The sequence below is a fragment of the Hyperolius riggenbachi genome, chromosome 3 (assembly GCF_040937935.1).
Source record: "Hyperolius riggenbachi isolate aHypRig1 chromosome 3, aHypRig1.pri, whole genome shotgun sequence".
Taxonomy (NCBI): domain Eukaryota; kingdom Metazoa; phylum Chordata; class Amphibia; order Anura; family Hyperoliidae; genus Hyperolius; species Hyperolius riggenbachi.
This window is the reverse complement of record NC_090648.1, coordinates 189701753-189728116: the sequence shown is the minus strand read 5'-3', so window position 1 is coordinate 189728116 and position 26364 is coordinate 189701753. Positions and strand designations below refer to the sequence as shown.

Genomic DNA, 26364 nt, shown 5'->3' with positions numbered 1-26364 from the left:
AACAAACGTGGCCGTGCTGTGCCTGCAAGAGTACATGCCAGTGCAGTAAGCTCGTCCACGGTGGTGGTGGTCTCAAAGAGGCGCTAGGGGCTTCCCTATTCTTAGCTAAGTATCCAGCTTTTCATTAAAAACACCTCAGGTGTTCTTTAATATTTTCTTGATAGTAAAAATAAAAATATATTTTATTCCTAAACCTATTCACCCAATGGACTTATGTGTCCTTATTTTTTTATAGCAGCTAACCTGCCCTTACTGTTGCATACTTCACGTGAGCAGCTATATCTCTGGTGTTTTCATGAGCCTTGACTTGACATCTCCATATCTTGCTACATTTGTCCTCTGGGTTTTATGACCACAGTCTTGAATCTCTTGACATTGGGTTAAGTGACCTGACACTGAAGTTGTAATACATTGCTAAGTAGATTAGCAGCATAAGGTCTGCTAGTCCCAGTCTGTTTACAGAAAGTACCCTTCTACATTCTGCAGTCATTCTTCCCATCAACTCGCTGTAAGTATCCCGATATATCTCTAATTTATGAGCACGCTACTTGTTTAGCTCTATTGTATTGGTAGTCATTTCACTTTATCTGTATTATTAGTCCGTTACAGTCATGGGAAGAAAGCTTTTACTACAATAAGTAGAGCAGTTAAAAATGAACGCCCTGTACAAATGAATAAAGTTTTCCATTTTCTTCATTGTGGTACCTATTTCTATGAAATAGTAGATTGTGTAGAATGGTCAGCCATAGTTCAAACAATACAATGGTTTCATGCTTGTATTGTGTCAGCACCTGGTGTGACGTATTTTACTAATGCAGCTAACCTCATAAGAGATACTCATTGATGTGGCTTGTATTTTGTGTGACATATACTAGATTATTAATGCCCTTGTGATAAATCCAGTGGCTGTTCTGGGCTTTTCCCGAAGCCATTGCATGACATATACAGTATGTATATTATTATTGTGCATTTACTTAGTGCCAGCATCTTTCAAAGCACTTTGCAATAAGGAATACACAACACAGACTCAGTGGCGTAGCTAAGGAGCTGTGGGCCCCGATGCAAGTTTTACAATGGGGCCCCCCCAAGCACTCTATACATAACAATTGCTACGGCGCACCAAAACCTGCCAATGGCAACTACCGTGTCAGAGGTGCAAGAAGGGAATGGGGAACAGTTTGTTAATGATTACCACTATTCAAAGTATCTATAGAAGTGATTATTAGGAGCACAGGACCAATAGAGAGCTAATACTGTAGTTGAGGGAGGGCCCTTCGGGGCCCCTCTGGCCCAAGGGCCCCGATGCGGTCGCTACCTCTGCACCCCCTATTGCTACGCCCCTGCAGACAATAACAAGGTAATGATTTACAGAGAAACGACAATTGACCAGGTCAGAGATGCATCATACATGAAGATGGACAAAATGTAACCGGGGGCGGCACTACACTGGGGCACTGACACCCCCCCCCCCCCCTGGGATCACTGTGTTTCCGAGTGCCCCCCTGCACAGTAATAATCAGTTAACTATTTTCAGGCTCCAGCAGCGTACAGTGAACAGGATAGGGGCTGTAAAAAACTCTCTGTGTCAGCCTGAGTCTATGTATGCATTAAATAAACAAAGGCCCTTATCTATTTGCCATAGATACCTCACAATCCTTGTAAGATCCCTTGTAATTAATGTATCTGGATGATTCTTATACTTGCAAAAAAAAATCTCTACCTCCTTAAATTAGCAAATAAACTAGAGCTTGTATCCTGATTCAAAACTTCCTGTCTGTAAAATACAAGCTCTAGTCTCCAGCAATCAGGGCTGGCGCTACCATAGAGGCAAAGGAGGCAATTGCCCCAGGGCCCTAGAGCTTGTAGGGGCCCCCAGTGGCTACAAGAGGAAACATTTTTTTTTTTCAAAAAGACCTTATAGTTTTTGAGAAAATCGATTTTAAAGTTTCAAAGGGAAAAAAACACATTTAAAAACCCGCCGAATTTAACGGTTAATAGCAAATCCTCCTTAAATGCTAGAAACCCTAAATTTGCAGGATATGTTAAGGAGATCATTGGGAATAAGAGGAAATTTTTTTTCAAAAATACCTTACAGTTTTTGAGAAAATCAATTTTAAAGTTTCGAAGGAAAAAGTATACTTTTAAATGTGGTAAATGTCACTTTTAGTAGCAAACCTAACGGTAATGTAATTTTACATGTATCAAAAGTAAGAGCAATACATTTCCTGACAGGGTTTCCAGGGGGTCCATATGCAGCTGCAGCGCTTTGGCCAGGTATCGCTATACAGCCGCAATATGGCTGTATAAAGATCCCTGGCATTTTTTCCTATTTTCCCAAAAAATTTTTGCATGTTTAGAGTGTGGGAATTTTTTTTTTTTTTTTAATTATGTGGGGTCCCCGCTCCTGAAACTTTTTAACCCCTTGTCCCCAATGCAGGCTGGGATAGCCAGAATGTGGAGCTCTGACCAATTGGGGCTTCACACCCTGACCATACCAGCTGCAAAAAAGGTCCCTTAATGCCGATTCTTGTTCCGGGGTATCTGTTGGGGGGCCTCCCAGCTTTATTTTGCCCTGGGGGCCCCATCGTTGCTTAAACCGGCCCTGTCAGCAATGCTTAGCTACTAAGGACTAGACACACAGCGTTTCTCTCTATCCTGCCTGCCTCTATCCCCTCCCCTTGCTTGTAGAGTTGTGAAGCTGGAGCCGCCACTGTATGTTACACAGCATTAATAACACACACACACACACACACACACACACACACACACACACACACACACACACACACACACACAGGTTGAGGCTGCGCAGATCCTCCTCAAGCCCACTGCTGCTGTCATGGTCCTGCCAAAGTATAAGCTTGAGAGGATTCATTCTACTGGGCATGTGTGGACCATACTCATGCATGCGCAGTAGAATGACAGTAGCAAAGCCACAATATCATATTTTACAAGCTTTTGTAGCATATGCTTAGAGGCCCAGTGCTAGAACCGTGTGCTACAACCGTATCCAGAAAGCATCTGTACTATCTCTAGAGACCTTTCTCTACTGAGGTAATTTTTTGTCTCGCAGTACAAAATACACAATTTGTCAGTCATTTCAAGGGAAAATTCCACTTTTTTTGAGAAATTGCTTTCAGCTAGGGGCTTTATAATTGCAAGGATTAACAGTGTTTCAGCATCTGCATAATGACATATGAATAGCAACTGTTGATTCCTGAATAGATAGCATACTATAGTCTTTTAGGGGTACACTTAAATAAAATAAGTGATCTCCTTTTCGTTAAGACATAACTACTGTACTTGCTCTTGCTCTCAGCCTGTATTGATATTCTGGTACTGTTCTTTGGCTCCTGACTGGTATATACCAAATATTAGAAATTGACTAACCGAACCTATATCTTATTACTTCTGGCTCCCAATGGCGTTCTTCCAAATGCTATAATATGTGACATGTAACAATATTGTACATTTCTTCTTGTGGTGTTTTTCTTCCCTGTCTCCTCACCTGTGTGTGCTGGAGCTCAGGGCTGTTCTGTTTATGTTTGTTGCTTTTTGTTTAACCTAAAAATTCAATAAAAAAGAATTTTCACCCCCCCCCCCCCAAAAAAAAAACAGCGTGATTATATTGTTTTCTTCAGTGAATAAAAACACATCCATTCCACAATGTGTTTGACAAGCTGGGAGATAGGACTGCCAACATGTTTTGCTACCTGTCAATGTCAACAAATTAGTCCTGCTATTGAAAACAAGTTGTGATGTGTGTTGCCCTATGCAGCTTATTGCTCCTTCATTGAGTTTAGACTCTGGACAGTCTTATGGCAACTGTCCTAACAGACTACACAGAGTGCAGGCAGCAAAGAAGAGCAATTACTGTTATGGTGTCACCGTACCATTTTAGTAAACGATTGACTTTCCAATCCAATGATTGAAATTAGATCGGTTGAAATTAGAGGATGTTGACGTTGCTTATCAACAACAAACAATTGTATTATCAATTGACTTGTAGATCTCTTCTGCGGACCAATTCTATCTGAAATTGATTATAGTTTTTAATCCCATTCATGGGGGTGTTCGATGATGATCAGAAGGCCGATCAGAACAGAACATTTTTTTTATAGGGTTTTGGGTCACATTCTTATACAGTGAGTCCTGTTACTCATGTTAGTCAATAAAAAATATCCTGTTTTTAATGCAGCTTTAAAGAGAACCAGAGATGAAGCACCCTTTTGTATTTTACCTTATAAATCAGTGGGAACTTGACAGTAAACACCTAATCTGCTCTTTGTTTCATTGTTCTCTGTTTAATCTGACTGTTATCACCTCTGATAAGAATCCTCGATTGAGCATTCAGTCTAGGTTTGCTACGGAAAGATTATAGCTGAGTCTGTCTTCTCTGGTGTCTTTTCAAGCCCAAGCCTGCCCCCTTGTGGCTCTGCTATAATGACTCAGCTATAATTATTCCCTGCAAAGCTAGACTGAATGCTCAGTCCGGGATTCTTATCACAGCTGATAACAGACAGGCAGTGAGGATAAAACGGAGAGCAGGGTAGGTGTTTTCTCTAATGTTCCCACTGATATATATAGCAAAATACATGAGGGTGCTTCCTCTCTGGTTCACTTTAAGCACCGTATACATTATTTTCTCTTTACAGAAAATTGTACTGTTGGGTACCTTTAGTAATGGAAAGTGTAAGCTGGCTGGCTGCACACTGAAATGAAGAGATAAGTTTAATAACATTCTATAGCAAAAAATAAATACACAGCACCACTCTATACTGTATTTATTGAAAAATTACAATGAAAGTGGAGTTTTTCATTAAAGAACAACTGTAGCAAGAGAGATATGGAAGCTGCCATATTTATTTTCTTTTTAAGCAATACCAGTTGCCTGGCCGCCCTGCTGATCCTCTACCCCTAATACTTTTAGCCAGAGAACCTGAACAAGCATGCAGCAGATCAGGTGTTTCTGACATTACTGTCAGATCTGACAAAATTAGTTGCATGATTGTTTCTGGTGTTATTCAGACACTACTGCAGCCAAATAGATCAGTAGGGCTGCCAGTCAACATGTATTGTTTAAATGGAAATAAATATGGCAGCCTCCATATGCTTCTTGCTTCAGTTGTCCTTGAAGTGAATACAGTATATATTTTGCAAACGTTATGTTTTGGTGATGAGACTGAAATAATTTCTTCAAGGCTAAGTTTCCACTGCTGTGATTACAGTGCGATTTCCTGCACACGAATGCGGATGCGATTTGGCAGCCTACTGAAGTCAATAGGGAGCATGCGAATTAGTGTGAGGGGAAATATCTGACAGCATGCAGCATATTCTTGCGTCACCCATCCAAATCACATGGCATGGCTGGAGGGATTGGGCTGAGAGACGCATCATAGCTGTCAGTATCACCTCTTGCAAGATCCATGCCGAGCAGAGAGGAAATGTAGCCTTATTTCCTGGTCTGCATTCGTGTGAAATGCATAAGGGAGCATCCATTACTGTAGAGAGATTTGGAATAAGCTAACAGGGATTAGTTACAAGCAGATTATCTTGCCTAGAGCTTCCACAGCCTCTCCAAGCCATTAGCTGCTATGGGAATAAAGAGAAGGTGGTGGTATCTAATTCTGTGCATTTGTTTCTCTTCCAGCTCAACTGAAACCTGAGAGATGTGTGACCAAACCTTCCTGACTGTTTTGTTTGGTCCCTGTACCAAATGCAACAGGGAAAGGCCACTGCGCACCATTTACATCAAAGCTGAACCAGTGACAGCCTGTTCACTATGTGTGGAACTGGTACGGTAATAATGCAGTCTAAATGCCATCAATTAATAGAACAGCTGTAACCCAGAGAGGGACCTTTAATGTTGTTATTTATGTTGTTACTTACAGTGGCTTGCAAAAGTATTCGGCCCCCTTGAAGTTCTCCACATTTTGTCATATTACTGCCACAAACATGAATCAATTTTATTGGAATTGCACGTGAAAGACCAATACAAAGTGGTGTACACGTGAGAAGTGGAATGGAAATCATACATGATTCCAAACATTTTTTACAAATAAATAACTGCAAAGTGGTGGGTGCATAATTATTTGGCCCCCTTTGGTCTGAATGCAGCCAGTTGCCCATAGACATTGCCTGATGAGTGCTAATGACTACATGGAGTGCACCTGTGTGTAATCTAATGTCAGTACAAATACAGCTGCTCTGTGACGGCTTCAGAGGTTGTCTAAGAGAATCTTGGGAGCAACAACACCATGAAGTCCAAAGAACACACCAGACAGGTCAGGGATAAAGTTATTGAGAAATTTAAAGCAGGCTTAGGCTACAAAAAGATTTCCAAAGCCTTGAACATCCCACGGAGCACTGTTCAAGCGATCATTCAGAAATGGAAGGAGTATGGTACAACTGTAAACCTACCAAGACAAGGCCATCCACCTAAACTCACAGGTCGAACAAAGAGAGCGCTGATCAGAAATGCAATCAAGAGGCCCATGGTGACTCTGAACGAGCTGCAGAGATCTACAGCTCAGGTGGGGGAATCTGTCCATAGGACAACAACCATTAGTCATGCACTGCACAAAGTTGGCCTTTGTGGAAAAGTGGCAAGAAGAAAGCCACTGTTATCAGAAAAGTATAAGAAGTCCCGTTTGCAGTTTGCCACAAGCTATGTGGGGGACACAGCAAACATGTGGAAGAAGGTGCTCTGGTCAGATGAGACCAAAATGGAACTTTTTGGCAAAAATGCAAAACGCTATGTGTGGCGGAAAAATAACACTGCACATCACTCTGAACACACCATCCTCACTGTCAAATATGGTGGTGGCAAAAAGAGCAGCATCATGCTCTGGGGGTGCTTCTCTTCAGCAGGGACAGGGAAGCTGGTCAGAGTTGATGGGAAAATGGATGGAGCCAAATACAGGGCAATCTTGGAAGAAAATTTCTTGGAGTTTGCAAAAGACTTGAGACTGGGGCGGAGGTTCACCTTCCAGCAGGACAACGACCCTAAACATAAAGCCAGGGCAACAATGGAATGGTTTAAAACATTGACTGGGCCATGTGTTAGAATGGCCCAGTCAAATTCCAGATCTAAATCCAATCGAGAATCGGTGGCAAGATCTGAAAACTGCTATTCACAAACGCTGTCCATCTAATCTGACTGAAGTGGAGCTGTTTTGCAAAGAAGAATGGGCAAGGATTTCAGTCTCTAGATGTGCAAAGCTGGTAGAGACATACCCTATAAGACTGGCAGCTGTAATTGCAGCAAAAGGTGGTTCTACAAAGAATTGACTCAGGGGCTGAATAATTACGCACACCCCACTTTGCAGTTATTGATTTGTAAAAAAATTTTGGAATCAAGTATAATTTTCGTTCCACTTCTCACGTGTACACCACTTTGTATTGGTCTTTCACGTGGAATTCCAATAAAATTGATTCATGTTTGTGGCAGTAATGTGACAAAATGTGGAAAACTTCAAGGGGGCCGAATACTTTTGCAAGCCACTGTATTTATTTAAAGTTCTAAATACAACAGAAAGCATGAATACATAAAACATTTTTTATGCTATGTGCCCAATGGGAAGCCTTCCCTGGACTTTCAGTTGAACTGATATCCTGTGCACCCCAGCAGTGACACCACAAGTGAGCTAGCAAAACTGGAGTGGATTTATCCCAAATTACTTATTGAGCACTTTATACAGTACATGGAGGATTCTCATTAGTCAACTGAGCAGTTGACCAATGAGAATCCCCCTGGGGAGGGTAGATGCAGTGGGATGCAAAAGTTTGGGCAACCTTGTTAATCCTCATGATTTGCCTGTATAGATCATTGGTTGTTGCGATAAAAAATGTCAGTTAAATATATCATATAGGAGACACACATAGTGATATTTAAAAAGTGAAATTAAGTTTAATGGATTTACAGAAAGTGTGCAATAATTGTTTAAACAAAATTAGGCAGGTGCATACATTTGGGCACTGTTGTCATTCTATCGATTCCAAAACCTTTAGAACTAATTATTGGAGCTCAAATTGGCTTGGTAACCTCAGGGACCCCTGACCTACATACACAGGTGAATGCAATTATGAGAAAGAGTATTTAAGGGGGTAAATTGTAAGTTTCCCTCCTCTTTTAATTTTATCTGAAGAGTAGCAACATGGGGGTCTCAAAACAACCCTCAAATGACCTAAAGACAAATATTGTTCACCATCATGGTTTAGGGGAAGGATACTGAAAGCTGTCTCAGAGATTTCAGCTGTCTGTTTCCACAGTTAGAAACATATTGAGGAAATGGAGGACCACGGCTCTGTTTAAGTTAAGGCTTGAAGTGACAGACCAAGAAAAATCTTGGATAGTCAGTAGCGATGAATGGTGAGAACAGTCAGAGTTAACCCTCAGACCAGCCCCAAAGACCTACAACATCATCTTGCTGCAGATGGAGTCACTGCATAGTTCAATTATTCGCTGCACTTTACGCAAGGAGATGCTGTATGCGAGAGTGATGCAGAGGAAGCTTTTTCTCTGCCCACAGCACAAACAGAGCCGCTTGAGGTATTATAAAGCACATTTGGATAAGCCAGCTTCATTTTGGAATAAGGTGCTGTGGACTGATGAAACTAAAATGGAGTTATTTGGGCATAACAAAGCGTTATGCATGAAGGAAAAAGAGCACAGCATTCCAAGAAAAGCACCTGCTACCTACAGTAAATATGGTGGTGGCTCCATCATGCCTTGGGGCTGTGTGGCCAGTGCAGGGACTGGGAATCTTGTCAAAGTTGAGGGACGTATGGATTCCACTCAGTGTCAGCAGATTCTGGAGACCAATGTCCAGGAATTAGTGACAAAGCTGAAGTTACGCCGGGGCTGGATCTTTCAGTAAGACAATGACCCTAAACACTGCTAAAAATCCACTAAGGCATTCATGCAGAGGAACAAGTTCAATGTTCTCGAATGGCCATCTCAGTCCCCAGACCTGAATATAATTGAAAATCCGTGGTGTGAGTTAAAAACAGCTGTTCATGCTCGGAACCATCAAACCTGAATGATCTAGAGATGTTTTGTAAAGAGGAATGGTCCAAAATACCTTCAACCAGAATCCAGACTCTCATTGGAACCTACAGGAAGCGTTTAGAGGCTGTAATTTCTGCAAAGGGAGGATCTACCAAATATTGATATCATTTCTTTTTTGTGCACTTGCCTAATTTTGTTTAAAAATTATTACACACTTTCAGTAAATCCAATAAACTTAATTTCACTTCTCATATATAACTGTGTGTGTCTCCTATATGATATATTTAACTGACATTTTTTATTGTAACAACCAACGATTTATACAGGAAAATCATGACGATTAACAAGGTTGCCCAAACTTTCACATACATCCCACTGTAGCACTAACATCTTCTGCAGTGCTTTAAAGACTTCATAATCATGTCACTAGCCTTCCCTCAGAGGGGGCTTGCAATCTAATCCCTACCATAGTCATTATACTCATCATAGTCTAAGGCTAATTTGGGAGGATAACCAAATTAACGTATTTGTATGTTTGTGGGTTGCGGGAGGAAAGTTGCGCAAGCACGGGGAGAACATACAAACTCCATGCAGATGGTTTCCTGGCCCAGACTCAAACCAGGGACCCAGCACTGCAAGGGTATCTTTTTATTCAGCGTGGAATGTTATTGCAACTGCAATGTTATAAAAAAAAAAAAAAGCTACATAACTGGGAATAAAAACAAGACTATTTTCTTTGCTACTAATGTCCGCGTACATCAAAAAAGGGCGTGGGGAAAAAAGGGCGCGTGGTGTAAACGATAAACAGTATTATCGTTTATAGAAATATTGTGTAGAATTTCGTTTACAAATAGTGTTTTAAGAATTTATAAATCACTAAATAATGTGTATGAGATCGGCAATTCTTAAAACGTTAATCTTCCCTGTTTGTAAACTGAAACTTATAATTACGTTTGTTAAAAACCCTCCCTGTACCTATCCCTAACCCCTAGACCCCCTGTTGGTGCCTAAACCTAAGACCCCCCTGTTGGTGCCTAAACCTAAGACCCCCCAGTTGGTGCCTAAACCTAAGACCCCTCTGTTGGTGCCTAAACCTAAGACCCCCCAGTTGGTGCCTAAACCTAAGACCCCCCTGTTGGTGCCTAAACCTAATACCCCCCTGTTGGTGCCTAAACCTAAGACCCCCCTGTTGGTGCCTAAACCTAAGACCCCCCTGTTGGTGCCTAAACCTAAGACCCCCCAGTTGGTGCCTAAACCTAAGACCCCCCTGTTGGTGCCTAAACCTAAGACCCCCCTGGTGGTGCCTAAACCTAAGACCCCCCTGTTGGTGCCTAAACCTAAGACCCCCCAGTTGGTGCCTAAACCTAAGACCCCCCTGTTGGTGCCTAAACCTAAGACCCCCTGTTGGTGCCTAAACCTAAGACCCCCCAGTTGGTGCCTAAACCTAAGACCCCCCTGTTGGTGCCTAAACCTAAGACCCCCCTGGTGGAGCCTAAACCTAAGACCCCCCTGTTGGTGCCTAAACCTAAGACCCCCCTGGTGGAGCCTAAACCTAAAACCCCCCTGGTGGTGCCTAAACCTAAGACCCCCTATGGATAATAATGTTTTACAAACATTAATAAATAAAAAATGTAAATAAAAAAATGTAAATAATTTTTTTGGGTGGATAATAATGTTTTAGAAATGTTTTAATAGTGATTTAGTATCTTTATAAACGTTATTCGTCACGGGCTCATTTTGTAAAGTTAAATCATCACAAACATAGTTATAAAACCTTAAAAATCTCCGGGCGCCGTTTGTTAAAACGTTAATAATCTCCGGCACCTTTTTTTCCCTGTTCGGCGCCCATTAAACGATATTTATAATGGGAGTGAATGGGGCGCCCTTTTTGTCCACTTGTCTCATGCGCCCAAATCTCCTGCTTCCCTAATGTCCTATTAAGTATCCGTACTAAGTATACAATTCATACCATCATACTTTTTTTTCCACTTCAGTGTCACTTTAAAGGGTTACTAAAGCCCCCCGCCCCCCCAAAAAATAAAAAAAAAATCAGTTTAACTTACCTGGGTCTTCTTGCAGCCCCCTGGAGTCATCCTGTGCCAGTGCCATCCTTCCAAGACCCTCAGGTGAGCAGCGGTGTCCGCGTGAAAGATGGCCGGTCACAACCAGGCGGAGGTTACTGCGCATGTGTGACCCTGAGCCGCACGCACCCTGATTGCGCTCTTGCTGCCGGGACATAATGAGGAGGCTTGTGGCCGGAGGGTCTCGGAGGGACGGCGCAGGCAAAGGATAACTGCAAGGGGCTGCAAGAAGACCCAGGTAAGCTAGGCTCCCTGCACACTGCATGCGATTCCGATTCCGCTTTTTAATCTTTACTGCATGCTGCATTTTTTGATCCGTTTTTCTGTTGACTGTATTCAGGGAAAATTGGAATTGAAAATCGGAATCGGAAAATGCATTTGCAGTGTGCAGTTTTGTTTTTTTTTGTTTTTTTTTTGGCTTAGCGTCAGCCAAGTTTTTAATTTTCAAGACCAGAATTTCATGTTTGTATAAAACCAGTACAGAATGTTCTGTAATGACATTGGTGTTTCTGTAGATCACTTGAATAAACTTTATGCTGTACCATTATTCACAGAGCACAGTTCATGCCTTCAGCTGTGCTAAGGTAATGTTAGGATAACAAGAGTTATGTAATCAGCACAGCTCTGAATAGTATGAGTGATGTAACTTCTGTTTATTATCCTCTACTTGTGCAAAATCTGCTGCTGACTCACCTACTACTAGTAATACCTAATATATCTGGTATACAGTATCTATCTTCAACACATCTTACCTCATATCTGCTTGTGACCCGAGTACAGAGTAACAAGATGCTCCCTGTCACAGGTATTCCAGCAGCCCTGCTATCCCAGATCCCTCTCAATGATGAAATAAGATTCAAACCTCTGACTTTAGCACTGGAGGGAAAGTATGATAGATGTGCCACTCAGTTTTGTGTCTCTGCAATAGCTATGGCAGAATCAGTATGACAGACAAAGTCTCAGGAATTTTAGACAGGAGGACCTGCTACAAAAGATCCCATGAAGTAAAAGATTAATGAGAAGTTAAAGAAAAACCTAGCACCTTCTCGTTATTGAAATTGTAGGATAGGTTGGAAAAAATTCTTAAAGTGAACCAAGGTGAAAGTGATATGGAGGTTACCATATTTATTTCCTTTTAAGCAGGACCAGTTGCCTGGCAGCCCTGCTGGTCTACTTGGCTGCAGTAGTGCCTGAAACACACCAGAAACAAGCATGCAGCTAATCTTGTCAGATTTGACAGTGTTTTCAGAAACATCTGATCTGCTGCATGCTTGTTCAGGGTCTATGGCTTAAAGTATTAGAGGCAGAGGATCCACAGGTTAGCCAGGCAACTGGTATTGCTTAAAAGGTAATGAATATGGCAGGCTCCAGATCACTCTTACCTCAGGTTTACCTTAAGGCCAATGTTACACTTATTTATTATTTATTGGGGATGCAATGCGCCTGCCACATCCCATGACCCCATATGCATAGTGCTGCCCCCCTGCTCATTGACGGACTTGGTATTGGGCAGAAAGTATGTCGCTGGGATTCCTGTTGGACCACACATGCACGCCACAATGCGCCGCACTCCATCATTTACACTACTTGCGTCACCCATAGACTTACATTACCCCAAGCATCATGCATTAAATGCATGTGGTGCTTCTGGTAAGGCGCTGTTGCCCTTGCGTCAGATTGGATACTTCCGGTGCACCGCAATAGCTTTTGCGACCCATTGTGGCAAAATAGGGTAAAACATTGCAGGTTTAACCTGCATGTGTAAAAGGGCCCTCAATGTTATTTATCTGTTATCAATAATTTCACCTGCCTAATTCTAGGTAGAGGACCTGCCAGTGGCACTCAGGGCAGGGGTAACTCTGCTGCATAGAGCCACAAGGGCATATCCAAGAGTAAAGATGGCTGAATGTATGGTGGCTGCCAAAAAATATAAAGCAATTCAATCGAAGTGGAAGGTCAAGTAAAAATATATGTAGTAGTTAGACCCGCTTATCTTTTTGCTTGCAAAATTGTGATTCATTTCTCTTCTTCATTTTTCTAATTTTTGTGCATTTTGCGATTTTTCTATATTTGTAAATTGCGCCACAGTGTTGTTTTTTTCTGTGTATTATTCGCATTTAATGCAAATCAATGGAAACACTGAAAAATTGCATTTGTTTTGTGAAAATTGCTCCTGGTTTTTATGTTACTTGGAGGGTAGGAACACACTAGGCAGAATCGCATACGCGTTTCCACTATGTGCTATGGGGAAAACCCATGCGATTCTGCCTAGTGGAATGCAGAAAACTGTGTGTAGAATTTCCATGAAGGTGTGAGCACTGCCTTACATAATACTTTATTTGTACTGTCTCATTAACCCATTTTGGACTAACATGCTCTGGCCCCTTAAAGGGTACCACATATGAGGAATGAAAAAGATTTTATACATACCTGGGGCTTCCTCCAGCCCCATCCGCCTGGATCGCACCCACGCCGCCGCCCTCCGCTGCCCACAGCTACGAGACCCGGGTCCCGTCACAGACGTCATCGAGCCAGCCTACACAGGAGAAATGCACCCTCTACGTATCTCTCCAGCAGCTGCTGGAGAGATAAGCAAACAGTGCACTTCTCTTATGCTAGACTGGGTCTGACTGACGGAAGTGTGGGGAGTTGGTTCTCGTAACTGCGGGGTGCGAAAGACGGCGCTGTGGGAGCGATTCAGGCGGATGGGCCTGGAGGAAGCCTCAGGTATGTATAAAATCTTTTAATTCCTCATATCTGGTTACCTTTAAAGAGAATCTGTACTCTAATATTATTACACTAAAAAGCATACCATTCTATTCCCCTATTTTCTCCTGTGCATCTCTGTGCTGTTTCTGCCACTCTCTGCTGCAATCCTGGCTTGTAATTAACAGTTTTAGGCAGTGTTTACAAACAAACTAACCAGCTTGTGATAGGCTCACATAAACAGAGTGTGTGAGTCATACAGAGCGTGCAGGGGGCCTGCAGAGGGTGTGTATCGCTTCTATCCAATCACAAGCAGCCCTGCACATTCCACACATTCAAGCCTTAAGCCCAATCTACACGATACGATTCTTTGTGCGATTCGATTACGATTCTATTTACGATCCAATTAAATCCGACATGTCCGAACGGGATTCGATTCGATTCAATTCGTTTTGCCATTGCAAACAATGGCAAATCGAATTGAATCGAATACCGATCGGACATGTCAGATTTAATCGGATCGTAAATAGAATCGTAATCGAAACGCACAAAGAATCGTATCGTGTAGATGGAACTTTAGCCCGACAGACACGACAGAGGAAAGGAGATAAGATTTATTACAGAGACAGTGCAATTAGGAAAGGCTGCAGTATGCCAGAGCACATTAGAACAGGCATAGGAACTTATAGGATAGAAGAACTAAGGCTGAAAAAATTGTTACAGAGTCTCTTTAAGGATCAAAGCATTTTTTTTTAATTTTATACTTCCTGATCACTGTGATTGGCTCACAGTGAACAGGTGGTGGGGATGCACTATTGCAGTGGTCCTCAAACTAAGGCCCGCGGGCCAAATGCGGCCCGCCGAGGCTTTTTCACTGGCCCCCCAAACACATAATGTATTACTTATAGATGCAGCCCACTGCGCCTTTAAATATTGGTGGTCCGCATATAGAATAGCAGTGCTGGCACCACCCATCCACATGGAAGCCAGAAAGCAGTAATTTGCTGGCTTCCAATCCAATTTTGCATCAGGTGACACTGCTGTCCAACTGGATGAGCTGGTTGTCACCTGGGTATGCTTCACTGTCTTGTGCACAAAGACATTCTTCAGGCACCAGATGGCTGAATGGTTGCTGCTGGGAGTTCTCCTCTGACCATGATGGGGGAGGGGGGTGGGGGGGGGGGGGGGGGGGGAATCAATACCTAGTTTCAATGTCATGTTTTTCAACATCATTTTATGTATGTTCCGGCCCCCGAGCAGTCTGAAGTATGTTGTTCCGGCCCTTGACAGAAAAAGTTTGGGAACTTCTGCACTACTGTGTCCCATGCACAGGAGCTGATGGCATTAAAACTACACCACATCAGGCAGCCACAAGTGCGGCGTCAGGGTTGCCACCTTATCCCTTTAAATATCAGCACATATGAATTATACATGCCTTGTGGCTAGTTAGATGCAGTTTAGGCACTGATTATGTGTGAGTAGCCCCAGAAGCTGTATAACTTAGATGTGTCGGTATTTAAAGGGATGAGGTGGCAGCCCTGTGCGGCGTAGATTTATATTTGTGGTCCTGATTTAATTAAAAGACCTGAAAGATGGAAGAAGCAGAGGGACAACAGAGGGCTTTGCCTCACAAACCGGAAAATTCCAGAGTCACACAAAGCCAGTGGCCCCTGTGCACAATAAATGTAGGGGCGCCCCATGCGGGTGGGTGTGGTCATTCGTGGGTGGATCTGAAAAGTATCAATAACATAAAAGTATGTGAACCTAGGTTGCATTCTGTAGGCACTGTATTGATATTTTCTATATATGCAATGTCTCATACGTGACTGCACTACATGTAATTATCAGTGCTCTTTATGCAGCATTGTCACAGATGTAAACTTTAGATGGTGGTGGAAAAACTACCATACCATTATGTTTAATATTATTATTCTGCATCTACATACCTCCCAACTTTTTGAGATGAGAAAGAGGGACACTTAAGCCATGCCCCTGCCACATCCCTGATCACGCCCCATCACACCCCTAGTCACCAGTGGCGTAGCTAAGGAGTTGTGGGCCCCGATGCAAGTTTTACAATGGGGCCCCCCCAAGCACTCTATACATAAGAATTGATACTGCGCACCAAAACCTGCCAATGGCAACTACAGTGTCAGAGGTGCATGAAGGGGATGGGGAACAGTTTGTTAATGATTACCACTATTCAAAGTATCTATAGAAGTGATTATTATGAGCACAGGACCAATAGGAAGCTAATACTGTAGTTGAGGGAGGGCCCTTCGGGGCCCCTCTGCAACCCCTATTGCTACGCCCCTGCTAGTCACGCATACCATAAAGATTTTATAAGGAAAATATGTTGTTTTAGCATTCAAACCACACTGGTTCTTTCCATCCTGCTTCATTTTCCTTCATATTAACATTTTAAAATAAGTAATACATCATGGGAATAAAGTTTAGAGTCAATCAAAGACATTTTTAGTAGAGAAATACATATATTTACATAGAAAGAGGGACAAAGTCCTGAAAGAGGGTCAAATGAGGAGGAAAGAGGGACAGAGGGATACGGCTCCCAAAGAGGGACAGTTGGGAGCTATGCATCTATCTAGCACGGATATCTTCCACACAGTGCTTTTTATAGGGAACAGGCATGACAGACACTGACTGTCTTTAGAGGAGTTGACAATATAATCCCTACCATAGTCATAGTCTAATGTTCTACCTTTAGTACAGTATCTACATAGCACTGACATTTGCATAATGTTACTGTTTACAGTCATGTTTCTGCTTGTCCTTTCACTATAGCTACAGCTCTGCAACTGTTATCATGTGTTGTACAATGAATTATATAAAGCAAACAAACATGCAGATAATTTAATGCATTGGATAAAAGGGAAGCCTGACAGTAAGTTATAAATGAAGAAATGAGAGTTCACAGTAATGCAAAAAGTGCAGTGCTGTTTTGTTTCCGACCAAATAAAGCTATTCATATTGAAAAAAAACCTGATTGAGCTCCCAGCCAAGCAGAGTGTGCAGGCTGAGCATCCCTGATAGTGCAGCCATCCCTCCCCATCACCCAGTGCTCCCCTCCTCCTCCTCCCTTGCAACCCTCTCACTCTCTCTTATCTATCTCAAGATGGCAACCGAAGGCTTGCAGGAGAATGAAACCCTGGCCTCCCTGAAGAATGAAGCCGAGAGTCTGAAGGGGAAGCTGGAGGAAGAGAGAGCCAAGCTGCATGATGTGGAATGTACGTATGCTGCAGAGGATGAGAGCTCACAGTGACATCTGGGCTGGTCACAGCTGGGAGGTGGTGTAGTGGGAGCTGCTTCCTTCCTCTATAAACAGACAGGCAGCTGGACTCTGCTATGGTGGATGCAGGTTTCTGTAACACACCATCTATCCTCACATGATAAAGCAGTCACAGTATTATCACATGCTAAGCATTGTCACATTATTAGCCTGTGTGCAGTCATAAGGTGTATGGCCATTTCTGTTGTATTCAGTGCATGCACAGATCATAAGCAGTGTCATTTATATTGCTACTTTGTTTATACTTAAAGGGTACCTATAAACAGCAAGGTAGCATCTGAGTAAGCTGCCATGCTTTTTAAAGTGACCGTGAAAATGCATCAGATGTGAATACGCCCATTAATAAGTGTGAAAATGAAACCAGTGTAATGTGAATGAGGACTACAGAATTCTAAAGGCATTTTTGCATAATTTTGAGGCTAGGTTCACAGTCGGATGTTGCGGAGCTGCGATATAAAATTTTACAACGCAGCTTACTGCACTGCAATAAAAAGTCTATGCGACATTCACAGTGCGATGATAGCATCGCATTTTTAACGTATTGCGTTATGGTAACACACTGCTGCAGTGCATTACCTCTAAATGCACACGTTTCCAGGTACAGGAAAGCATACTTTTAATTGACTGTATGCTTTACTGTACCTACTTAATGCAATGGTAACAAGGCCTTAATCTGCGTTACCACTTTTTTGTTGCCTTGCGTTGTAATGTTGCTTTGCAACATCCCACTTATGAACCTAGCCTCAATTAAAAATGAAATTCCTCATTATGATGACCACTGTATACAATTGTGCTGTGCAGCCTCTATTTCCTTATCTCTTCAGGGAAAGGCATGCATGTGCATTGCACATATGTTCAGCGTATTTTATTTATATCTGTGTGACCAGCTTTATTCCTTAAGCTCGCGTAAGGCTGTTCGTCCCTTGCCGTCTCCCCGTGTGGCTCCTGTCACAATTCAGCCCGAAAGCCTGGGTGAGTCGCACAGGCCAGGTGCTCTCCCCCATCGCGCTCCCACCGCTGGGAGCGTTCTGCGCAGGTGCAGTGCATACCCAGGGATGGGAGTGCAACGGGCCATGCATTCAGGATGAAACGCGACTTGGCCAGGCCTTTGGGCTGAATTGCAAGTGACAGGAGCCACCTAGGGAGACCGCAAGGGAGGAGCCGCCTCAATGGGGGGGGGGGGAGGTGTAAGGAAGCCCCAGATAAGTATGGAACCTGAGATGTTGAATAGCTATGGGGGCACACTTTGCTAATTCATCTCTGCAGGAATACACATTACGAAACTTGCTCTGTTTTGGCTTGCATTAAAGCACACCTGAGAAGCAAATGCTCACTGCAGACAGCCTGTCATCCAATAAATGGTGCAAATACTTGCACCTATGTCTGCAGTACCAAATCTAGCAGGAGCTGCAATGACTCCATAGCCAAAGACAGGAGAGAGAGCTCGGTCACACATAGTCGTAGTATGAGTGACCAGCAGGGGCATCACGTGCAGTAGTCCCTCTCATCGCACCCTTCCCTATCACTGATTTGCATGCTAGGAGCTGCAAAAATAAAGAATAAAATCACAAAACACAGGTACATGAGAGGCAAGGCCCGAAGGGCTCTACCACCACCCGAGACCCCCAACACACATGCTACACCAAAGGGTGGAGGGCAGGTGGACCCCAGTGCTCACACCACCAGAGTTAACACCCACAACTGTCCCTCGATTGAAAGCCAAGCACAGGGGGCCCGATCCTGTATGTAATGCATTATACATTACCTGCTTCTGGAAGCCGGACAGGTCCTCTTCACTCCTCTTCAGTATACAAGCGCGTGCAGCCTGACTATAGTTGATGGAGCTGAAAACTAGATATATCCCTGATATTATGCCGAATGCAAAATACATTGTTCATTAAAATATGCATTTCATGTCAAATGTTTCAAAATGTCCTGCTTTAACGGATGGCTATCACGGTGCAATACTGTTCTGCTACTGCTAAGGGTCGGTTCACACTTGTTTCAAAACTGTATCCGTGGCTTCATTTTTTTGCCCTGGACAAAAACGGAGCCACGGACACCATTGTTAAAAATAGCGGCCGTCTTCACACACTTCAAAAACGGATCTGTGGTCTCCGTTTTAGAAAACTGAACAGAGAGTCCGGATCTTGCAGATTTTCACGGAGCCCGGATACCCGCAGAGGCAATGAAAGGCAACCCAAATAACGGATCTCCCTCTACATAGAGAACTTTTGCACACAAAAACGGATGCCAAAGCAGATTGCCTACTGCATGCTCCTCCCCTCAGCATCATCTTTGCGGACCTCTTTATCCAATAGAAACACACAGGAAGGAAGGACACGTTTTTGAGATATGTTTAAATAGACTGGAAACATGCTGCAAAAGCACATTTTGAAAAACGGATCAGTTTTTAGAAATACTGATCCGTTTAAAAGGCATTCCGATCTGCAGCCTGACAAGTGTGAACTGACCAGTCAAATGCCGATCTCCATTAGTTGTGAATAGTAGTTCTGACAATGTACTCTAGGTTCCCAAAACACATGAAGGTAGCCACACACATTGTGAGTGTCCAGTCTAATGTGCAGATGTTTATGTCTATATAGTTACGTGACACTGTGACAGTGTGTGGGGTGCAAGAAAAGCCTAGCCTCACTCAGCACCAGTGTTTCATTGTCACACTGCTGATTCTGGGTGAGATAAAGGATGTTCCAAGTGACTCATGTACTGCAAGAAATGAACGGAATGTCTTAAGCATGGGCAGGTATAATGTGTAATGTAGTGCACCCACCCCTAATGCTTACTGGCAACAATAGTTATGTAACAGCAGGGTAAGCCAAGTGTCAGCAGAGCTGGTGGGAATGAGCTAATGCTGGTGTGTGGAAAGGGAGCGCTCGCATGAATCACAACACAGATTAAATACTTGTACTGATATATTGTTGCCTGCTCAATGTCACCATCCTTATGCTGGGAATACATCGATGCTGAGCCATGTCCGATGTCTGATCTCCCGCCCGATCGTTTCCGCACTCGATTCCGCATTGAGGACAATGGAAAAATATAAGAAAAACAAGCGGAAGATAAGAGAATGCCTGCGGAATCGTGCGGGGAATCGATCGGGCGGAAGAATCGATCGGGAAAATTGAGCTGTGTATGCCCAGCATTAGGGCTGCTTCAGACTGACGTCTTAGGCCCGGTTCACATTAGCGTAAGCTATCCGGATTTTCCGGATCTGGTCCGGACTGTATACTGTACAAACGGAACGAACGTTCGGCATAGCAATGTAAAGTCTATGCGGACGTTCACACGCGTCCGTTCCATACGTACCGGAGCCGGATCGGATCCGGACTCCGGACTCTTTTCCAACATGTGCTATTTTTTGGGTCCGGATCTCCGGCCCAAGCACCCGGAGCGGAGCCGGACCTGAGCCTGACAGCACCATCCGGAACACAGAAACCAATGGGGAACGGAAGGCACAGAACACACTGCCTACAAAAACCTGACGTTCTACCCCACTTCCTATGCGTATCCAAGCGGCCATTTCGGATGGGGACACATGGGCCCAGCGTATCTGGAGTGGAGCAGCAGTGACAGACGTGCTGGAGCTGTTTGGCAGAATGTCGGAGGTGGAGGTGAGGCCTACAGCGGAGGAACCTGATTCTACAGGTGCACCTTCTGCTGACCCCAACATTTTTTTTCTTAAAATTTCGCTATTTTTGCCCACGGATCCGGATGGCAGCCTGATGCATGCCTGATGCAAACGGTCCGGATCGGATCCGGATCGGAACCGTACGGTTCCGATCTGGATCAGGTCCTGATCCGAACAGGATCCGATCAGGATCCGGTCCGTTTGCATGGCAAAACGCAAGAGTGAACGGGGCACCAGCTGCCCGCAGCAGCCCGGTGTCTTGTTACAAATGCTTTTCTGCAGGCGTACAGAAAAGCATTTGTCGGCTTTCCGCGCCCTTCTGTGCTGTTTTTCATCCCCGCAGGGGGACACAGAAAGATGGTGGTAAACAAATCCTGGAAACAACCTGTGGCTAAGAGCCGGGCTGACAAAGTCGAGAATTGGGATTGAAACGTGGCTTTTACGCAAAAGATGGTAGCCAGCAGTAAGCAATCATACCAATGGCTGTCCTTTCAGCTGAATGGACAGCATTTAGGCAACAAGCACCGCAGCCATCGTTTACTGCTGCAGAACCGTTTGTCTGAACCAAGCCTAAAGCTGAATACTCAGCTCGCGACAAAGGAAGATGGATCCAGCGACGTCTCCCTGATGACGATCCATCTTCCAGCTGGCGGGGTATACACGACGTTACACGACGGGTGAGAACGAGCCATCGCAGTACCTTGTGCGGGAGTCGTTGGGGATCTTAAGTGCCGGTTCACATAGATGCTTGGCAGCGTGTACCGGAAAGCGTCCGGGACTCGTCGGTTAAACATTCCCATTCAAGTGAATGGGAGGGTTTAACATCACACGGTTACTGTTGATTACCGACGATTGCACAAATGCGGCGTTCCATTTCCCCATCGTTTCAGGCGACCCTAGATGCCTCATGCGGCTTCTAGGGTCGATTCACCGCTGCGTCTTCATGTGCCACCCCCCCACGAAAACTGCCGATCGCAATGGTCGCTGACGATCGCTGCATAAAAGCCCCCGAACGAGACGCCGCCAGGCGAGACAAGAGGAGAAGCCAGAAGCCACTTGTCTGAACCGGCCCTAAAGATCTGATCTGCTGTGACAGTCATTATTGCCACGTGACGCTAAACGCTCACGTGATCGTGCGCCTGTACCCATGTAGTGAGATAGCAGAAAGGACTGCTCATCGCTCAAAAAATCGCAGATCGTCGGAAAAATCGCAAGGTGGGTACGGGCCAAATATGCTTGCAAGTTCTACTTGTGATTTAAATGCATACAAGCAAACGTGTAGCTGCTGGACACAGCACAGGTTGGGCAGGTAGGCAGATAATGTAACCTGGAGGGGAGGGGGAAGCAGCAAGGATGATTGGACAGGTAAGAAGCACTCTGGGAACATTCACTTCCCCTGGTGCCAAAGCTATGTATGTATCCCCTGAAATTCCTATTACCTAACAGCCTAAAGCCTGGGACCCACTTGCAATCACAATTGCTCAGCTTTTTGCTGGCATTTTGTGAAGCGATTTGAGCAGCGATTTCCAGCTTTTTTTGTAGCGATTTTATTTAATATCTAGCGATTGTGATTTTTGTTCTTTTAGTTTTTTGGTGTTTCAAGTAGTAAAATTGCTGCAAAATTGTATTTATACAGCAATTTTAAAGCCTGCACCTATTCAGCAAGGAGTCCTTGGGCAAGATTCCATAACACAGCTACTGCCTACTGAGCACGCCCTAATGGCTGCAACTTAAGGGCTTTGGGTCTACCAGGAGAAATGCGCAATATAAATGTAATTTGCCTTGTCTCTTTTTACTGTTTGCATGAAAGCCCCTGAAGGTATTGCAGGGTTTATCTGTCTGAGCTGTAGCTGATTGCACTCTGTGTCTGTACATAAGTATCCAGCCAGGTAGATTTTCTACTGTCCCAAGTTGACAGTATCGTTATGTAACAATATTATTATGCTTGTCTGTTTTTCTCGTGCTGCCAGCTGATCCTGTTCCAGACAGCACTAACTGGCATTAAACCATCATCATCTAAACACATGACCTGTATCATCTTGAGCAATAAATACACTCTTCCTGGAAATGGTGACCTATTGCCGTATGATCGCTCTTCCCATTAAGGATTACTTCACTGTTTTGCACAAACTTAGACCCAGTCATCTGACTCAAGAAATCATACTTCAAATGACTCTCTTTGTATAACTTATAGAATACATATAGCCTGTAGGTTGCAACACTTCCTCCAATTCCAGACTGGTACAGTATGCTTAATTACACAACAAAGTGTCAAAAACATGAAAAGCTCCTGTATGCTTCCATAACACTCAGTTCCCTTTCGAATAGTTTGATCGTGATTGGATAGTGGATGCTTTTTTAAACTTTGAAACCATGTTGCAAGAAATTTTAAGAAATAGGCCTTCCTGGTCCACAGGAGCTCTGTGGTGATTTCTATAATTACAAAGGGTTGCGATTTTCAGCGCAATTCCCAGAATGATCGGGATTTTGCCCATAAACGTCTTGAATATGATCGCTCAGGGAAAATCGCAAAAATGCTGCAGGACCTGCAATTTAGAGAAATCACAATCCCTCCTGTGGGTTCACCTCTATTCACTTTAATTAGCTTAGCCCCAGGCCTGCTTACCTGAAATATCATAATTCATATACTGGTTTATTCAGATTTTGGAACCAGGATCTGCCAAAGCAAGAACTAATGTATAACATCGGTGAAAAGTTCCACCAGTGTCTTAGGACATTAAAACATAACTAAGACGGCCTCAATTTACTAAGCTTATCTCCTATCTTTAATAACGTTTCTAGAGTTGTTACCATTGTGATGAGGCATGTCATATTCAGGAAACATTTTACCTCAGGCAAACCTAAAGTTAACTCTTCTGTCTTTAAGTTAACTCTCCAATCCTTAAAATAACTCCAGAGTTAAAGACAGGCTGTTAATTAACTGCGTGTGAAAATAACTAAAGAGGAGGTAAATTAACTACAGAGGAGGTAAATTAACTACAGAGGTGGTAACTTAAGGAATGAAGAGATAAGATAACTCTCTCACTGTGTGGAGGTAAGTTTTCTCTTGCCTTATTATCTCCAGCATGATCTTAGTGAATTAAGGTCTTTAACTGTGAGGCGTATCCATTCATCAGGTTTGTCTAGTTAGGTTCGCTGGCGCTCATAAAGCTGAAAACGTGATAACCCATAAATACGTCAGTGTTACAGAAAACAAAACATGGAAGGAATAAGTAAAAGAAAAATGGAGACGGAATAAAGCGGAGAATGGGAGAGAGGGAAGGACTCATTTAGGCAATATGACCCAGCTTTTCCTGTGGTTTTAATGTATTTATCATTATAATAAGTTCTGTAGCTTTAGAAGGAGAATTAAGCAATGTTGGTATTAATGCTTAAACTCCACAAAGGGTCCAGAAATTCCACAAAGGGTCCTGAAATTCCCCCCGAAAAAACCCCATTAAAGTTAACCTTCAACCACCAAGAGCCACTCATTTCTCTTTATGGCTACCAATTCAGTGATTTGGAGATATCTCATGTACCTTCAAAACTGGCAGTGGTTCATCAATGAGCCTCTGAGCTATATGTTTTTTGATAAGTTTGGAGACTGATGGAACTGGTTGAGCTAACAAAGCTGACAATGGACTTGTTGTCATATTCATAAAGGTCAAGAACACAGGAGGTGTTCAACTCCAGTCCTCGAGGACCGAGGTCCTCACACATTTTTGGAACAGCTTAAACTAATGGTTGAGACTTAAAGAGACTCCGTAACAAAAATTGCATCCTGTTTTTTATCATCCTACAAGTTCCAAAAGCTATTCTAATGTGTTCTGGTTTATTGCAGCACGTTCTACTGTAACCATCTCTTTAATAAATCAACTTATCTCTCTCTTGTCAGACTTGTCAGCCTGTGTCTGGAAGGCTGCCAAGTTCTTCAGTGTTGTGGTTCTGTGATGCCTCTCCCCCCTCCAGGCCCCTCTCTACACACTGCCTGTGTATTATTTAGATAAGGGCAGCTTCTCTCTTCTCTCTCATCTTTTACAAGCTGGATAAATCCTCCTCTGAGCTGGCTGGGCTTTCACCTACTGAGGAATTACATACAGGCACAGCTGTCTGCACTCTGCAGGAAGAAACAGCCTGACACTTCAGTGGAAGATAGCTGCAGGGGGAAAGAAACACACAAATGATCTCTTGAGATTCAAAAGGAAGGGTGTATACAGCCTGATTGTGTATGGATGTATTTTCTATGTGTGGACATACTGTACATCAACCTACTTCCTCTTTTGGTGGCCATTTTGTTTGTTTATAAACAAACTTTTTAAAACTGTTTTTAACCACTTTTAATGCGGCGAGGAGCAGCGAAATTGTGACAGAGGGTAATAGGAGATGTCCCCTAACACACTGGTATGTTTACTTTTGTGCGATTTTAACAATACAGATTCTCTTTAATCAAGAGATGTGTGGTTCATCTGGTAAAATACACTTCTCCATTTTCAGTGCATCAAAAACACTGGCATGGATTTGGCCCGCAAGGACCAGAGTTCGACACCTGTGCTCTAGAACTAACAACTACTCACTTGGGGTTTGATACACTTAACTACAAGAAAATTGTTGTGCGCAAACAGTGCATGGCAGTTTTCTGGTGTTTACGCGAGCAACATAATGTGCATTGCGCACATAGCACAACTTGCTGTATGTACGTAATGCGCTCATTGTTTCTGTTATACGCATTTGAGTTTTTGCATAATGCATGCTATATTGGAATATACTAGCAAGGTGTGCATTTTGTCTGCACTGCAATTTTACCATAGTTTGGTGACTCAACTCCTACCTGACATTTTTCTTGTTTTTGTCAGTTTGTTTTATTTTCAGATTTACAGCGCCTTATGTATCTTATAAGGTCTAATGTAACCCGCTTTCTACTTCACTGATTTGGCCCCAAAGTGTAAAGAAGGATAGTAAATATGGGCAGTGTATGCTGACAGTAGGTTTAAGAAATGCACAGCTGGCTACAAATGTAAAATGGAAAGGTCATTTCTGATAAGGTGTGCAGCACTGTCATGTGTTTATAACACATGCTTTGTGAAACTAGAATTCCACTCAAAGTCTTAATAGAAATGTTATCTTATGGTTAGTTTATTGTTTATAATCCTGTGTAGAGTAGGAAGGCACTAGTTGTCTCAATAGGATAACTGGACTGAAGAGAATGGGCAATAGATAACATGCTGTGTAGAATTTGTGTGAAAAGCTTCACATATTAGCTGAGTACTGATGCCAGACCAAAATTTCTCCAGTCACAGTACATGCACTGGTTTTTACTTTTAGAAACATATCTCCCTCTTCCAATGGGAGAGCCCCTGTTCAAGGGTCCCTCCCCTATGGCTGTCACTGAATATCATTTCATTCTAACTGGCCAGTTATAGACTTCCCACAGAGCAATATTCTGTATCTCTCATGAATACAGTCAGTATGACCTACTTACCTGTGTCCTATTTTTGATATCTCCTTTTTTTTCCTTATTCTTCTGTTTTGTTTTAATAGTTATTACACAGCAGTTGATATAGAATGTACTTCATCTGAATAGTGACACTAACATCTAGCATTAATACCACTC

The 26364-nt window shown here is 43.2% G+C and overlaps 1 protein-coding gene across 1 annotated transcript in view; it reads left to right on the top strand.

The window, feature by feature from the left end:
- Positions 1 to 402: 402 nt before the first annotated feature.
- The window catches only part of GNB5 (G protein subunit beta 5), an 81188-nt gene continuing 55226 nt past the window's right edge, over positions 403 to 26364 (top strand). Inside the window, exons 1-3 of the mRNA XM_068275457.1 lie at positions 403 to 508; positions 5651 to 5795; positions 16931 to 17042. Coding sequence (XP_068131558.1) covers positions 5670 to 5795; positions 16931 to 17042 — 238 coding nt within the window. The 5' untranslated portion in view covers positions 403 to 508; positions 5651 to 5669. The remainder of the gene's footprint in view (positions 509 to 5650; positions 5796 to 16930; positions 17043 to 26364) is intronic.